We start from the raw sequence: 17,357 nt of genomic DNA, 5'->3' as shown, positions 1-17,357 counted from the left end.
GTAGATCAGTCAAGGCCTTTTTAGAAGTCTGGTCCGCAGACCAGCATTTGAGCCAACAGACAGGCCGAAGGACCACTGCCAAAACAGAGAGCCATGCTTCTAGGGGAGCCGCATCCAAAGAAGCATCACAGATAAACTGCAGCCCCTGGACCAGCTGGTCTGCCAGCTCAGCAAAGGCAGGGGAAAGCTGTTCTCCCTCTAGGTCACAGCGTAAAAGCTTAGCCCACTCGGTCAGAGTTTGTGGCACCAGGGCAATGGTGAATACTGGCCTCAGTGCTGAACCAGTCTACAAATTGTGGGTCACAGCCTCCGCCTTCCTGTAAGCCGGATCCTTAAAGGCCGGGGACTCTTCAAGCGGAATCATGGTTGCCTTGTTCACTCTGGAAACCGGAGGGTCCACCACCCGTGGAACAGTCCACTTCTTAATAAGGTACTCCTCATAGGGGTAACGTCTAGAAAATCGCTTAGGGACCCCAAGGGGACGCTTTGCTCATCCCCACTCTCTAGCGACAATTCTGTCAAAGTAGGCAGGGAAAGGAAGCACCTTTGCCGCTCTGGATGGCTTGTGAGTGCCAAAGGGAAGCTGCGCCTCCATCACAGCTGCAGCTGGGTCCTCCATCTTCAAGGTCTCATGCACAGATACAATCAGTGAGCTTAGCAACTCCTTTTCATGCGTGGTTGCAGATGTGGAGGAATCACCCTCACTTTCCGAGGATTCCGGGCTTGGTTTCAGACCCAGCAGGGTGACCCATGTTCGTGGCGGCCGAATCAGATTTAGGATCTGGTGAGAAAGATGATGTAGGGGAAAGCAGGGGGGGGGGGCGCTTTTTACTAGCCCATCACCCAAAAGCCACCTCCACCCGGGACTCAAAGGACTCCAGGACCGCGATCAGTGCATCAATGGATGGTTGGGACCCGAAGGGCCCCACAGCCTCAGAGACGGGATCAGGTGGGGAGATGTGCTCAAGACTCCATAAGTCGCCAGGGGGACCCCACAAAAAGTGTAAAACACTGCAAGGGACACACCCCACCACGCTGGCAGCACCACACGGTCACCAGGCACAAAGCACCAAGCGATCCTCAGCAGAGAGAGAACAGGCAGCTGCAGCCACCAGGATAATCTGCACTCCACGTGTGGTGATCAGGAAGTGAAAGGATCCAGGAGTCAGCACTAGGGGAGGAGGAGGGGCTCCCACAAATCGCCACCCACAGGGCTCCACTGTCATGACCACTGCTATTTTCAATAGCAAACCACAGCAAAATGGCCGGACTACACAAACATGGCGGCCATGCATAGAAACACACAGGCTGACAGCCCCCCTTGGCACCACAAGGCTTCCATGGACCCAGGAGGAATCCCTAGGCCTCAAGGACAGACCCAGGCAGGATGGGGGCCCTGACAGGAGCCCCCACCAGGTACCAGGGACCTTGTGAGGTGTTTAAATCACAGACCAGCCCCTGTCCAGTGGGGCTATGTCGCAGCCGAACTAGTGCGGAGCTGAGGTCTGCGCAAGCTCGCTGGCCAGACTGGGGTGACCACTGGATGCAGCCCATCACCCAGTCCGGCAGTTGATTGTAGATCTCACCGGAAAAAAACAGGAAAAAAAAATTCTATCTCAAAAGAAACAATTTGCCAGGACCAGAGATCCCAGCAAGGAACTAGGTCCTTACTCCTGACTAGGCAGAAAAAAACCTATAGTACCTATAGCAGAGAGAGGGAGTATGCCCCTTGGAACAGCCCATAGGCGTAGCCAGTTTTTTTTTCTGCCTAGTGTCCTACTCCTGTAAGGGGCAGTATAACCCAATGGTTATGAAGATCAGGAGCTGTGTCCGTCATTGAACGAAAGTGAAAGACTATGTTTTTTGCTTCCCTTTTTTTTTTAAGATATCACCAATAGTATCTAGTATGTAGTTACCCTGCACCAATTTGGCCATTTATGCTCCCCTACTGATTTTGTTTTCCTGCAGTGTTTGATGCAGAAGGATTATGAGGATGGCTGAGCTATTGGCAACCATGTCACTGAAAAATAATTACTGTATGGTTGGCTTTGGAGACTGAAATCTAAAGCTTGTACGTATAGATTTCTTTTTTTATGGCACCTGCGCTCTAGCAACCAGTGACGCTGCACAACCTGATCGCCAGCATCCTAGAAACCATGGCTGCCTGAGGTGGAATAGGGAACCAGTATGCCCTCCATGTCCCCATGGCTCTGGCAATAACAAAGGTGTGTTGCATCGCTCTGTAGATATGCAATGTAGTGCAATTAACTTTAAATAGCAATGCACCATAATGCGGAGCATAACAATGCATTGCAGATGAGACATTTTACTATTATAACTGTTTTAAACACATGAAATGTGATTGGATGACATGCAGAACAGTATAGATCTTCTGCTGTAATGCAGAACAGTGTGAGAAAGGCAGAACTGAGACATGCTAGTGACTCTACAGAGTACTGCAGTAATGCAGGCTTACTTAAAGAGGAACTGCAGTCTTTTTTAATGTTATTCAATATACGTGATAATAAATTAGATTTATAAATCGAATTATATCAATGTGTTTTAATCTATCGACATGCTGCTTTTACAGAATAGCCATACAGAGCTTGTGCCATCTATTGTGTCTATGCAGAGCCAGATTATCTAAAAGGCAGCCTAGGTAGGAGCCCAGGACTTGGTGGATGTCCAAGGGTCCATCTACAACCTTTACACTCCTTCAATAATCCCAAGGGATAACACAATTGGTCAAAGTTGTGTACCAGCCTATGACTTCACAAGGACAATTGGTGTCTGATTGTGCCAGTCGGGCAGCTTCTCTTTGCCTACTATGTTTCTTATCAAAATCAATAAAAAGGATGGGGAGTGCAAAGCTGCTAACTTACCAAGACGGCCCATTCTGCTCTATTCTGTCTCTGATTATATGCAAAGAGATGGGGCACGCATAGACCGTGCCAGGTACTAGCTTAAAAAGGGAAAACAGTAGAAATAAGTGAAGGTACTGTCCTATTCCTTCTTAGGCTCCATGTACACGGGACGTTGTTAAAAGTCCCTTTGAATGCTGGAATTTTTAGGACGTTTGAAACGTCCGTTCGGTCGCGTTTGTACCCGCGTTTAGCGGGCGTTTAGCGGCGTTTGCGTTTAGAAGCGTTCCTAGAGGTCAAAAAAATTATTCCCCTTTAAAATGGAAAAACGCGAACGCTAAACGCGGGTCATCGCGTTCAGACGCGTTTGGACGCGTTTAGACGCGTTCGGACGCGTTTGTGCGTTTGAAACGCCGGGAAACACACGTTCAAACGCAAATAATTGCGTTCTAAAAAAAGTCCCTGAACGCAACTGCCTGCAAATGACTGTAAACGACCTGGTGTACATGGACAGATAAGATAAAATGTAGATGGGTTCAGGGGCTTCTGAAACAAAACGCCCAACTGCTCCTAAACGACCATTTCCAGCGTCCCGTGTACATGGAGCCTTAGAATTTGTTTGAGGGTATCTGGCACTTTTGCACTGCAAGTACCGGCTCGGCTCTACTCGGCCCTGCTTGGCCTGGTTTGCTTTTCCACTGCTGGTACCGCATGGTACGGTGTTGGAACGGTTCGGTACGGTACGGTATGGTTTGCTTTTCCACTAAAGTAGTACTAAAGTTAAGTGGGTGGGATAACAACGGGGTGGGTGGGATTCTCTGACCAATCAGTGGCTAGTAGTGAATGCATGCAAAGGATTGTGGGATATGGTACCGGGTATGGTACCTCTTGGAACCACAATGGAGGTGGTACTGTTTTTGAGAGCCGTAAGGTTCGGTTCCATGCAGTGGAAAAGCGCCAAAAAAGGGTTCCCAAATGCATCCACCTGCCACACAAGCGATCTCACTCTCCCAATTTAGTTTTTACATTTATATTTTGGGGAATGTAGGAGGAAGTGAAGGCGACAGACAGAGATGGGAAGACCATGCAGCTAGAAATCCTAGAAAGTAAAACAAGCCAACAAGTAATTCAGCACAACAGGTTCCAGACGTAACTGTAAAATCAGTGTAACACTTTAAAACAAAACCATATCCAGGGATCCTCAAACTACGGCCCTCCAGCTGTTGCGGAACTACACATCCCATGAGGCATTGAAAAACTCAGACATGTCCAGACATGACTAGGCATGATGGGAATTGTAGTTCCTGAACAACTAGAGGGCCATAGTTTGAGAGCCCCTATAGTAGACTGTCAACAGTACTCTGAAGAATCCATTTAAACAATTTATTATGTATACACAATGTCACATTATGCCAAGGTTTTGGGCTTCACATGGTCCCCTTCCTCCAGGCCACACAGTGATAGCACCCAAGGATAGCACTCCCCAATAATTCCATTGACAAAATAAATATATATATAAATATATACCCAAGACCTATCCTTATCAATCAATCCCTGGCAGATCGTACATAGCAGGAAAGAAGATGAAGATGATTCTACACAGCACCATTAATAGTGGTCAATACAATCACGCTCCAGGTTACATTTACTAAAGCACTGCAGGGAATGAGTAGCTCTGAATAGGATTTAAAATAATTCTGTTGGTTTTTTTTTTTAAAAAAAAGACCTCTTTACAAATAAACCAATTAATATTTACCCGTCCAGGTGCCAGCACTGCCAAACTCTATAGGTTTGAGTAATGAAGCTCCTCTGCATTCTACACTTCTGGGAGTGTCAGATTCTGGTGTCCCCTGCTCCACTCCATGGTTTCCTCCACTGACCCCTAGGTCATTACAGAGCACAGGGGCCAGCAGAAGGAACCACATTGCCCAGCGGGGGACCAGACATTCAACACACCCAAAAAAAGTTCTGGATGCAGAAGATCCTAAGAAAGCTTTTTTCTTCAACCCAGAGGAGTTTTGGAACTTAGACAGAGGAATAGGTAAGTACTTTCTTTGAAGAGAGAACTGCATTTCAATTTAAAAGGCTCCTTAGTCTCGGTTCACATTAGGTCGCTCCAACTTCGGGGGCGACCTGTGAAGTCGCGTGCACCACGACTTCGGCGCGACTTGCACGGACTTCATATAATGAATGTCTATGCAAGTCGCTCCGAGGTCGCCCCGAAGTAGTACAGGACCCTTTTTCTAAGCCGGAGCGACTTGTGTCGCTCCTATTAGAACGGGTCCTGTAGCACTGCATGGACCACGACGGACCGCGACTTGTCAGGCTGACAAGTCGCCTGACAAGTCGCGGTAGTGTGAATGGACACTTAAAGTGGTTGTAAACCCTTATATATACCCAGTGAAGTGACTAGCCTCAGGTTACACACAGAGATACAAAAGTTGTACTTGTATATCCGCAGCCCTTTCTTCTCTACATCTGTTCAAAGTGCTGAATTTTAAAGCTTGTCTGAGAGTTAAGAAAAAGGGGCAAGAGATGTAAAGTTACACACTGCAGAGCTCAGTGAGGAGAGCTCTAAGAGCTGATTGGAGGGAAGAGACACACTCCCCTTCACACAGCAAACAGGAACAGAGATGAGGCTGTCATTCTGCTGGAGGTCTCTCCCATGTCACCATTTTTCTCTTGGTGTCAGGAAAACTTGTCAGGAGTGATTCATGCAGCTAGCAAAGGAAAGAAGCAGCAGACAAAAGTGAAAATTATGTGCTCCTAATTGACACAAATACATAGGGATATGCTTTGTTCATATTTCATGGCTAAGGTTTACAACCACATTTAAAGTACAAAGAAGTTAGAAAATAGCAGTATACACAAGGCATCATAACAAATGACTTCCAAAAATCTACATGAAAACATCTCGCAGATTCCAGACATTAATATGTTTGGTCTTATTGCAGCTCGAGAAACAAAAAAGCCAATGTTATCTGAAAACCTTTCTCAAGGGTCAGATGATCATTTCTGGCTCTCCAGGCCACATGTATAGCTTCCACTTTCCCTCGCTGAGACACATACTAGTTGTTTCCAGTAAATGGCCCATGACTATGCATTACAAATCAGGTTCAGTTCTTCCTTTTTATGATTTTCAGTGCTGACTTGGTTTTATGAAGTTTTGGTAGGTTGTTATAAAGGGCCTGTAAATATATGTAAAACTAAAAAAAAAAAAAATTTAAGTAGTGGTTAAATGGGTCATGGCTTTGGTAGCTTATCAACACTAGGATATGTGAGAGTAGCATTGTGGTGAAGATATTGTCTGATATACACCTGACTTCATATCATGTAAACTTCCTGGTTAGCTTCCTTTAGCCTATAACTGCTGACAGAATAAAAAGATCTGTAAGCCTCCAACAATACTTGGGTGAAACAAAACATGCCCTCAAACAAAAATGAATCCAGCTAAAAGGTCTAGGTCAGCCATTCTCAACTAGGGTTTCATAGGGCCTTAGGCTTCCTCCAGAGCAGTGCTCCCCAACCTTTTTATCGCCGCGGACCGGTAAACGTTTGATCATTTTTCTGTGGCCCGCTTGTTTTGATTGCCCTTTCAATGCAGAGATACCAGCGTGCCCCCTTTCAATGCAGAGATACCAGCGTGCCCCCTTTCAATGCAGAGATACCAGCGTGCCCCCTCTCAATGCAGAGATACCAGCGTGCCCCCTTTCAATGCAGAGATGCCAGCGTGCCCCCTTTCAATGCAGAGATGCCAGCGAGCACTTACCTCAGGCAGCGGCGGCTTCTCCTCAGTCCCCCGGCGTCTCCTCGAGTCCTCAGTCCTCCCACCTCCTCCTCGGCCAATGGCATGGGGTTGGCCTTTCGGCCAATCAGGAAGCGGGAGGACCCGCTTCCTGATTGGCCAGGAGGAGGATCCATGTGACAATAGCGAATTTTCATTCGCTATTGTCACAGAATGGGTGGGCTCGGGGCGCACTGCTCTGTGCCCCTGCACCCCCAACGCACCGGTCACCACTGCCAAGACAGTAAAATTTTTAAAGTTCCTCAGGCGGCCTGGTACCATATGATCCACGGACCAGTACCGGTCCGCGGCCCGGGGGTTGGGGAACACTGCTCTAGAGTTTGCTGGGGGTTATAGAACAGGGGTCTCCAAACTTTCTAAACAATTTGCTTCAGACTTTAGGGGGGGCCGGACCATGGCCAGTGAGAGTGGAAAATGTCCTGGCGTCAGTGGGAGTGAACAATGTCCCATCTTTGGAATGAGGGGATGATATTAGTGCCCCATTGTTGATATCACTGGGAGGAATACTGTCCCATCATTGGTTTCAGTGGGAGGAATAGTGCCCTAATATTGGTGTCAGTGGGAGGAATAGTGCCCTAATATTGGTGTCAGTGGGAGGAATAGTGCTCTAATATATGTGTCAGTGGGAGGAAAAGTGCCCCATCATTGGTGTCAGTGGGAGGAAAAGTGCCCCAACATTGGTGTCGATGGGAGAAATACTGCCCCATCACTGGTTTCACTGGGAGGAATAGTGCCCTAATATATGTGTCAGTGGGAGGAAAAGTGCCCCATCATTGGTGTCAGTGGGAGGAAAAGTGCCCCAACATTGGTGTCAGTGGGAGGAATAGTGCCCTAATATATGTCAGTGGGAGGAAAAGTGCCCCATCATTGGTGTCAGTGGGAGGAAAAGTGCCCCAACATTGGTGTCAGTGGGAGGAATAGTGCCCTAATATATGTGTCAGTGGGAGGAAAAGTGCCCCATCATTGGTGTCAGTGGGAGGAAAAGTGCCCCAACATTGGTTTCAGTGGGAGGAATAGTGCCCTAATATTGGTGTCAGTGGCAGAAAAAGTGCCCCATCATTGGTGTCAGTGGGAGGAATAGAGTGCCCTAATATTGGTGTCAGTGGGAGAAAGAGTGCCCCATCATTGGTGTCAGTGGGAGGAAAAGTGCCCCATCTTTGGTGTCAGTTGGAGGAAAAGTGCCCCATCCTTGGTGTCAGTGGGAGGAATGCTGTCCCATCACTGGTTTCAGTGGGAGGAATAGTGGCCCATAATTGGTGTTGGTGGGATAAATAGTGCCTCATAATTGGTGTCATTAGGAAGAATAGTGCCCTATAATTGGTGTCAGTGGGAGGAATACTGCCCCATCGTTGGTGTCAATGAGAGGAATAATGCCTTATATCAGTGAGAGGAACAGTGTCTCAAGGGCCAGATAAAAGTATGCAAAGGGTCCACATTCGGCCCCGGGGTCGCAGTTTGGAGACCACTTCAATAGGAGAACTTTTATACTCCCTCTCCAGCAGGCCACGTCTCCCACCTTTACTTTGTTTCGGTGCTGCAGTATCAAGGAAAATTTTTGGCATTCAATAATTCTGGGGTGGTCAGGTGGCCGAGAGATCCCCTACATGTATAGTCCATTCTCCAACCCTCTAGGTCACTGCTGTATCCCATAGTGATGTAGGGATTAGAAGATGTAACCATGGAAGTGGGGGAAAGTCCCAGAAGTGTTGACTGCTAAATATACATATAATCCATTGCAATTTGCAAATATTCCCACTTAGCCAAATTAAAGTGCATCCTATAACTGAAAGAACACTTTAAGTGAAGAAACATTCATGAAACCTGTGATAGGTTGCATTCCTTTTTATTATTTTGGCTATGTGGGAATATTCGCAATGGAACATATGTACCAATATAATGTACTTTATTTTGGCTGATGTTTGCCAAATATTATAAATCAGCTTTATTTGAATTAATTCTCCAATGTATGTACAAGATTTTCATGTACTGTTCTATAAACTGATATTTTATGTACAATCTATTTACAGTACATGTCCAGTTTTATGCCCCATTTAAAGTCTCATGGGCAAATGACTTGTATTATGTACCTGTTATATTATATTATATTATATTAATATATATTATATTCCAGCTCCACCTGGATCCGGCCAGTAATACACCTCCTGTATTATTGAGACACTACACAGGATGAATGAGCACTGGAGGCACAGCAGACAGCAGCACTGTCAGTCTAGGGGGGGGGGGGGAGTGTTTAATGTATGTATTAGCAGATTTAAAAAACGAATTGAAGCCAAACTCTAGCTAACACTTTATAATCCGTTACAGAATACTGTCCCCCCCCCCCCTTTTTGGGATAAAGGTATTAATTGAATAAATAAAAGCTAATCATTTTAAGCACCCCTGCTAGTGCTAAATGGACTGTCTCATCCATGTAAACTGACATATTCTGCTGGAGAGCTGTGCTTTTGTAAAACAACAGACTTGCTGGCTGGATCACCAGATAAAATAGAAGAAAGAAAGCCAAAATAGAATGAATGCAGCCATCACATCTAAGAATTGGTAAGCTGCAATATAATACATGCTTGCTTTTGGGTTTAACATCCTTTTAAGCTTTTTTGCTAATAATATTTCTACTAGCTGGAAAAAAAATACACAAATACAAACAAAAAGAGTTTATGTATCATCTGCACACATAAACTCCAAGAGGAAATCAGTAAGTATGTCTCAGTCAAAACATAACCTGCTTACAGTAAGGAGGATGGCAGCAACATTGTATTACAGTGTATTTATATACAGTATGCATTGTATTGTATGGCTGTAACATTGTATTATTACGCATGGTATACCTGATATCATAGAGAAATGATACATAAATGTGCTGTTGTTGACCTAAAGTCTTTTTAGCTTTAGGGCCCAATCGCATTTTGCATAGCACAAACTCGCAATTTTCATGCGATTTCACATGTCACGTGTAGGGAAGCCCATTCATTTCAATGAGCTACCCTATACCCGTTTGTCACCCTAAAAGAATCTCCTGCTGCTTTTTGGGTGACAAGCTTCACGTGATTTTTAAAGGTGCAATTTGCCACAACTGTAGCAAAATTCTGAAGCGTGCCAATCTCGACAAAATTGCACCGCATTTGGGGTGCCCCATTTAGAATGAATGGCCCACAAACGCATGTGGCGCATTTTGCAGCGACTGCCACGCGATTTGGAATTGCATACTGAGCTACAGGAATGAAAAATGAATGTCACGCATGTAAAAGTTTTACGCACGTTTCCATTTCTCATTGAGTGTAAACACGCACTTTATAGACAATTAAGCTAGGTTCCCACCATACAGGAGCGACCGAATGCGTGCGCGTTTCCGCGCGTTCTCACACGCTGCGTTTAGGGCAGCCTATTCATTTTTATGGGCTGCCCTATGTTCAAGAAACACAAAAAAAGCAGTCCCTGACCCTTTTTTTACAAAAATGTACCGCACCCAACCACAGGGTGCTGTGGCATGCATGAAAATGCTTAGGTTAAGATGGGGGTGCCATTAACAATTAATGGTACTGACACGCGTCTTACAAAGGTCAATGCATTTTTGCGCGTGTCGGGAAAGCGCATAATTTTACATGCATTGCTGACACGCACAAGCCTTACATGTGTTTTTTATGATCCTACGTAGATTTCAGTATTTTTTTTTTACACCCGTATGCACAAGCCCTAAGAGTTCAATACACTGGCTTTTCTGTACTAATAAATATGACTATTGTACTGTATGTACCCAAGGGTAGTAATTTGGAAATTGTATTTTTATTGCAAGTACTATTTAGCCATTAGGGTGCACTATTATTGGCTTTTCTTTCTTAATAACTTAACTGCTATATGTGATACAATGCACAAGTACTGAGTAATATATTAGATGTAAAAATGGTAATTTGGAGACCGTATATATATATATATATATATATATATATATATACATACATACATACATACACACACACATTTATATATATATATATATATATATATATATATATATATATATATATATATATAGTAACTATATATATATATATATATATATATATATATATATATATATATATATATATATAAGTAAATATAGAGTATATATATATATATATATATATATATATATATATATATATATATATATAGAGTAAATATATATATATATATATATATATATATATATATATATATATATATATATATATATATATATATATATATATATATATATATAGAGCCACTATTTAAACATTACTGCAATATACTGGCTGTCTGCACTAGGAACTAAGCTGCTATATTAGATACAATGCACACATAGTGAGTAATATACTGTATATAGAAAGAGCGGCCCATTATAATGCAGTTACCTAATTAGCTATTAGGGTACAATGTATTGCTAATAACTTAATTGCTATATGCATTACAATGCACATGTGGTGAGTAATATACTGCATGGAAGCAAAAATAGTAATTTGGAGATTGTATTTTGTATATAGAGCCACTATTAAGCCATTAGGGTGCAATAGACTGGTCTTCTGCACTAATAACTAAGCAGCTCTATGTGATCCAATCCATTGCTGGTGAGTATTATACTCAAGGACAGTCTGCTGTGTAAAAGCTGAAAGGTATTACAAAGAGATGCATGATATATATGAAACACTCCTACATGTCTCCTTGCCATTGGACTGTTAGTATGAATCAGTAGAGCCCAGTGATGTGAAGTGTGCCATGGAGATGCAGCAAATGACAGTGCAGGCAGAGTAGTAAGCACAGAGCCCTGCAGTGTCAGGACAGCCCTATACCAGCACAATGCATTCCAGTCCTGTGATGGATTTGTACTCAGTACTGCATAGTGACAGAGGATCACACATCACAATGCTTCAATGCACAACATCATCTCATCTGCCCCCTGCACAGACAATAAACAACCTTTCCATTTACCTTTAATCGGACCCTCATAGTCTGCAGTTCTCTCTCTCCTTGGTTTCCCGTGTGATGCCATCCTTCTGATCTGTTGTCAGTGCCAACTCATAGTATAGAGCAGAACAGAATAGCGGTGGGTGCAGGTTAGCAGGGTCCAATCCACACCAAGGGTCCTCTGGCTTTGCTGCTGCTGGGCTAGTTGGGTGCCCTGTGGCTAGGACAGTGCAAGCTTGGTAAAGGAAGGAGGGGGTCCTTGGAGGAGGTTAGTGCTGCTGGGCAATCTGATGGCAGGACATGGTGGGGCTCCAGGTAGAGGCAGTGCTGCATGCAGTAACTAAGTGCCCCGGGGGTGCGGAGCTGTCAGTGCGCAGTGCTAGGGGTGTCAATAGGGGAGCAGTCCCCAGGGGAGCTATAAGTAGGGGTGCAGATCTGTCACTAGGGGTGCAGATCGGTAGGTAGAAGAGTAGATCTGTCAGCAGGGGGGGGGGGGGGGCAGATCTCTTGATAAGGATGCAAATCTGTCAGGTAGGGTGCAGGACTGTCGGTATAGAGGTGCAGATCTGTCTGTAGGGTAGTTGGTAGGGAGACTGATCTGTCGGTATAGGGGTGCAGATCTGTCAGTAGGGTAGCGGATTTGTCAGTAAGGGTTCAGGGCTGTCTGTAGGGGAGCAGATTTGTAGGCAGGGATGTCAAAAGGGGCGCAGATCCCCTGGTGGGGGTACAGATCTGTCAGTAGGGGAGCAGATCTCTCGGTAAGGGTGCAGATCTGTCGATAGGGGAACAGATCTCTCGATGGGGGTGCAGATCTCCTGATAGGGGTGCAAGGCTGTAGGTAGGGGTCCAGATCTCCTGGTAAGGTTGCAGATGTCCTGATAGGGGTGCAGGGTTGTAGGTAGGGAGCAGATCTGTCGGTAGGGGAGCAGATCTCCTGGTAAGGGAGCAGATCTGTCGGTAGGGGAGCAGATCTCCTGGTAAGGGAGCAGATCTGTCGGTAGGGGAGCAGATCTTTCGGTAGGGAGGGGTGCAGGGCTGTAGGTAGGGCGCAGATCTCCAGGTAAGGGTGCAGATCTGTCGGTAGAGGAGCAGATCTCCTGGTAAGGGTGCAGATCTGTCGGTAGAGGAGCAGATCTCCTGGTAAGGGTGCAGATCTGTCGGTAGGGGGAGCAGATCTGTCGGTAAGGGAGCAGATCTCCTGGTAAGAGTGTAGATCTGTCGGTAGAGGAGCAGATCTCCTGGTAGGGATCAGATCTGTCGGTAGAGGAGCAGATCTCCTGGTAAGGGAGCAGATCTGTCGGTAGAGGAGCAGATCTCCTGGTAAGGGAGCAGATCTATCGGTAGAGGAGCAGATCTCCTGGTAAGGGTGTAGATCTGTCGGTAGAGGAGCAGATCTCCAGGTAAGGGTGCAGATCTGTCGGTAGAGGAGCAGATCTCCTGGTAAGGGTGCAGATCTGTCGGTAGAGGAGCAGATCTCCTGGTAAGGGTGCAGATCTGTCGGTAGAGGAGCAGATCTCCTGGCAAGGGAGCAGATCTATCGGTAGAGGAGTAGATCTCCTGGTAGGGGAGCAGATCTGTCGGTAGAGGAGCAGATCTATCGGTAGAGGAGTGGATCTCCTGGTAGGGGAGCAGATCTCTCGGTAGAGGAGCAGATCTGTCGGTAGAGGAGTGGATCTCCTGGTAGGGGAGCAGATCTCCTGGTAAGGGAGCAGATCTATCGGTAGAGGAGTAGATCTCCTGGTAGGGGAGCAGATCTCTCGGTAGGGGGGAGGGGTGCAGGGTTGTAGGTAGGGTGCAGATCTCCAGGTAGGGGTGCAGATCTAGCGATGGGCAGTGCCGTATAGGTTGCAGTGTCCAGGGCTCGGTGCAGGCAGTGGTGACCACACTCCTTCCAGCTGCATTGAGTGCAGTGTAGAGAGCCGAGCAGCACCCAGGCCCCGCCCCCTCCTCCCCCTCCAGCTGTCTCTGTACGATCACAGATAGATGTCTGTCTCTATATCTGTGTGTCTCCAGCTGTCTCTTTCTCAAGTGTCGGGAGGCATTGGACTAATTATATATGTGTCAGTAAGCTATACCTGCCCCTGTGCATGTCTGATCTCCATTCCTCCCTACTCCCCCACCCCCTTTGTATTGCAATGCCTCCTCCCTTCTCATTTATGTGTATTATTTATTAATGAAACGCCAACATTGTGATAGCGGTGTACAAGATGCGTGCCCTGCAGTGGCAGATCGCCCCTTTCCTGCTGGTTATGTATGTGGGGGGTATGTGTGCCTCTCCCCTCCACCTCCTCACACTGTCAATGTGATTGTCTTCATCACACTTCCCCATCTGCTGGACCAATCAGAATGGGCAATGGTGGGCTGATCATGGATGGAGTGGATGGCACCCTGGCTGGGAGATGAAGGCATTGTGGGTTCTGTAGTCCCTGCCTCTGACAAGCTCATCCTTGTTCTGACACAATGGGAAGGACAATGGATCTGCAGGCTTCTTCAGCAAATACCAGCCTGGGTGCCATGGCATGAAAGGTTTTCTTACAATATGTAACCTATCAGAACAAGGGATTTTTTCTGACCAGCTCTTGAAGGGTTAGTTGTTTTTTTTTCTGGCAGTCTGACCTTTGGTGTCACTAAATGCAGTCTGAGAGTTGATGTGGTCCTGGATGTGCAGGCTATATAAAATTGTATTATTATTATTGTACAGGATTTATATAGTGCCAACAGTTTGCACAGCGCTTTACAACATGAGGGCAGACAGTACAGTTACAATACAATTCAATACAGGAGGAATCAGAGGACCCTGCACGTCGATCGATGGGAAAAAAGGATTGGAAGACTGAAAAGATCTACTGATGTGCCATACACCTAGCATTGGCTTTGATCCAATCATGCAATCAATGTGCGTTTTGATCTAAAAAAAATTGAATCAGACACAAATTGAATAAATTGCTGGGTAAATTGACAGCGCTATATAAGTACCTGAAATAAAAATAATAAATAAATAAATAAATAATAAAATAATAATAAAATGTACAGAACACTATAGTGTACAGCCCTGGCATCTGTAATCAGGGCCGCTGATAAGGCAGTACAGCCAGCCCTCCTGTACTGGGCCCAGGGCTTATCAGTTCAAATGGGGGGCCCGGGCACCTTCCGAGCAGGAGGGCCCACAGTACTAACTTACTGCTGACTTGCGCAGTGCAGCCAACTTCGACTTTTCTTTTCGCCCTCCAGTTGCGCTGCAGGGGGATCGGCTCTAGTCTCTGCACTCCCTACTGTCTGGGACCCCTTCGTGCCACTTTCCCCGCAGTGCTGCTGGTTTCACTTCTCTCCCGCTGAGGGCACACAGGGAGGTTATTTCAGGAAGGTGAGCAGATCTGTCGGTAGGGGAGCAGATCTCCTGGTAAGGGAGCAGATATGTCAGTAGGGGAGCAGATCTCTCGGTAGGGGGGGTGCAGGGTTGTAGGTAGGGTGCAGATCTCCAGGTAAGGGTGCAGATCTGTCGGTAGAGGAGCAGATCTCCTGGTAAGGGTGCAGATCTGTCGGTAGAGGAGCAGATCTCCTGGTAAGGGTGCAGATCTGTCGGTAGAGGAGCAGATCTGTCGGTAGGGGAGCAGATCTGTCGGTAGGGGGGGTGCAGGGTTGTAGGTAGGGGTTTCACCTTTAACCCCTAAGGGTTAAAGGTGAAATAAAAAACAAGGAGGTTGATAAAGGCGCTACCTATCGATAATGAAGTGCTAAAAACAGATGGTGTACCAGACCAATATTGAAACCAGAAATTGTGTAGTTTTAAATATAAAGTGCACAAGTGACAAAAGAAAAATTGTCTAATTATAAATATAAGGGGCACAAGTGATGAAATTGTCCCACTCCACTGGGGAAGGTACTCAATTCTTGTCCTAGACCAGACAATGTACCATAAATAAATGAAGTGCTAAGTGCAATAAATAAACAAACAAAAACGGTGATGAATTTTATTCCAAAACAGAAATGATATACAGTGCAGGTTCAAGTGAGGGTATGGTGCTCACCGTATTCCCAAAGTATACAGTGGGTACGGAAAGTATTCAGACCCCCTTAAATTTTTCACTCTTTGCTATATTGCAGCCATTTGCTAAAATAATTTAGGATCATTCTCCTTCCTCATGAATGTACACATAGCACCCCATACTGACAGAAAAACACAGAATTGTTGACATTGTTGCAGATTTATTAAAAAAGAAAAACGGAAATATCACATGGTCCTAAGTATTCAGACCCTTTGCTGTGACACTCATATATTTAACTCAGGTGCTTTCCATTTCTTCTGATCATCCTTGAGATGGTTCTACACCTTCATTTGAGTCCAGCTGTGTTTGATTATACTGATTGGACTTGATTAGGAAAGCCACACACCTGTCTATATAAGACCTTCCAGATCACAATGCATGTCAGAGCAAATGAGAATCATGAGGTCAAAGGAACTGCCTGAAGAGCTCAGAGACAGAATTGTGGCAAGGCACAGATCTGGCCAAGGTTACAAAAAGATTTCTGCTGCACTTAAGGTTCCTAAGAGCACAGTGGCCTCCATAATCCTCAAATGGAAGACGTTTGGGACGACCAGAACCCTTCCTAGAGCTGGCCGTCCGGCCAAACTGAGCTATCGGGGGAGAAGAGCCTTGGTGAAAGAGGTAAAGAAGAACCCAAAGATCACTGTGGCTGAGCTCCAGAGATGCAGTCAGGAGATGGGAGAAAGTTGTAGAAAGTCAACCATCACTGCAGCCCTCCACCAGTCGGGGCTTTATGGCAGAGTGGCCCGACGGAAGCCTCTCCTCAGTGTAAGACACATGAAAGCCCGCATGGAGTTTGCTAAAAAACACCTGAAGGACTCCAAGATGGTGAGAAATAAGATTCTCTGGTCTGATGAGACCAAAATAGAACTTTTTGGCCTTAATTCTAAGCGGTATGTGTGGAGAAAACCAGGCACTGCTCATCACCTGTCCAATACAGTCCCAACAGTGAAGCATGGTGGTGGCAGCATCATGCTGTGGGGGTGTTTTTCAGCTGCAGGGACAGGACAACTGGTTGCAATCGAGGGAAAGATGAATGCGGCCAAGTACAGGGATATCCTGGACAAAAACCTTCTCCAGAGTGCTCTGGACCTCAGACTGGGCCGAAGGTTTACCTTCCAACAAGACAATGACCCTAAGCACACAGCTAAAATAACGAAGGAGTGGCTTCACAACAACTCCGTGACTGTTCTTGAATGGCCCAGCCAGAGCCCTGACTTAAACCCAATTGAGCATCTCTGGAGAGACCTAAAAATGGCTGTCCACCAACGTTTACCATCCAACCTGACAGAACTGGAGAGGATCTGCAAGGAGGAATGGCAGAGGATCTCCAAATCCAGGTGTGAAAGACTTGTTGCATCTTTCCCAAAAAGACTCCTGGCTGTATTAGATCAAAAGGGGGCTTTTACTAAATACTGAGCAAAGGGTCTGAATACTTAGGACCATGTGATATTTCAGTTTTTCTTTTTTAATAAATCTGCAACAATGTCAACAATTCTGTGTTTTTCTGTCAGTATGGGGTGCTATGTGTACATTCATGAGGAAGAAGAATGAACCTAAATGATTTTAGCAAATGGCTGCAATATAACAAAGAGTGAAAAATTTAAGGGGGTCTGAATACTTTCCGTACCCACTGTATAATTGATATATAAAGGTGAAGATAAATAAATAAAAACTTCTTCCTGAAAGTGCTGAGTGCAA

At 45.5% G+C, this 17,357-nt stretch overlaps 1 protein-coding gene across 3 annotated transcripts in view; it reads right to left on the bottom strand.

The window, feature by feature from the left end:
* Positions 1-11,760, bottom strand: part of ARHGAP4 (Rho GTPase activating protein 4) — a 349,436-nt gene extending 337,676 nt beyond the window's left edge. For all 3 annotated transcript variants that reach the window (XM_082262605.1, XM_082262607.1, XM_082262606.1), the window contains exon 1: positions 11,635-11,760. In XM_082262605.1, coding sequence (XP_082118731.1) covers positions 11,635-11,695 — 61 coding nt within the window. In that variant the 5' untranslated portion in view covers positions 11,696-11,760. The remainder of the gene's footprint in view (positions 1-11,634) is intronic.
* Between the last annotated feature and the right edge of the window lie 5,597 nt (positions 11,761-17,357).

The sequence above is a fragment of the Pelophylax lessonae genome, assembly GCF_965119305.1.
Source record: "Pelophylax lessonae genome assembly, chromosome: 7".
Taxonomy (NCBI): Eukaryota; Metazoa; Chordata; class Amphibia; order Anura; family Ranidae; genus Pelophylax; species Pelophylax lessonae.
This window is presented reverse-complemented; position numbering and strand designations above follow the sequence as displayed.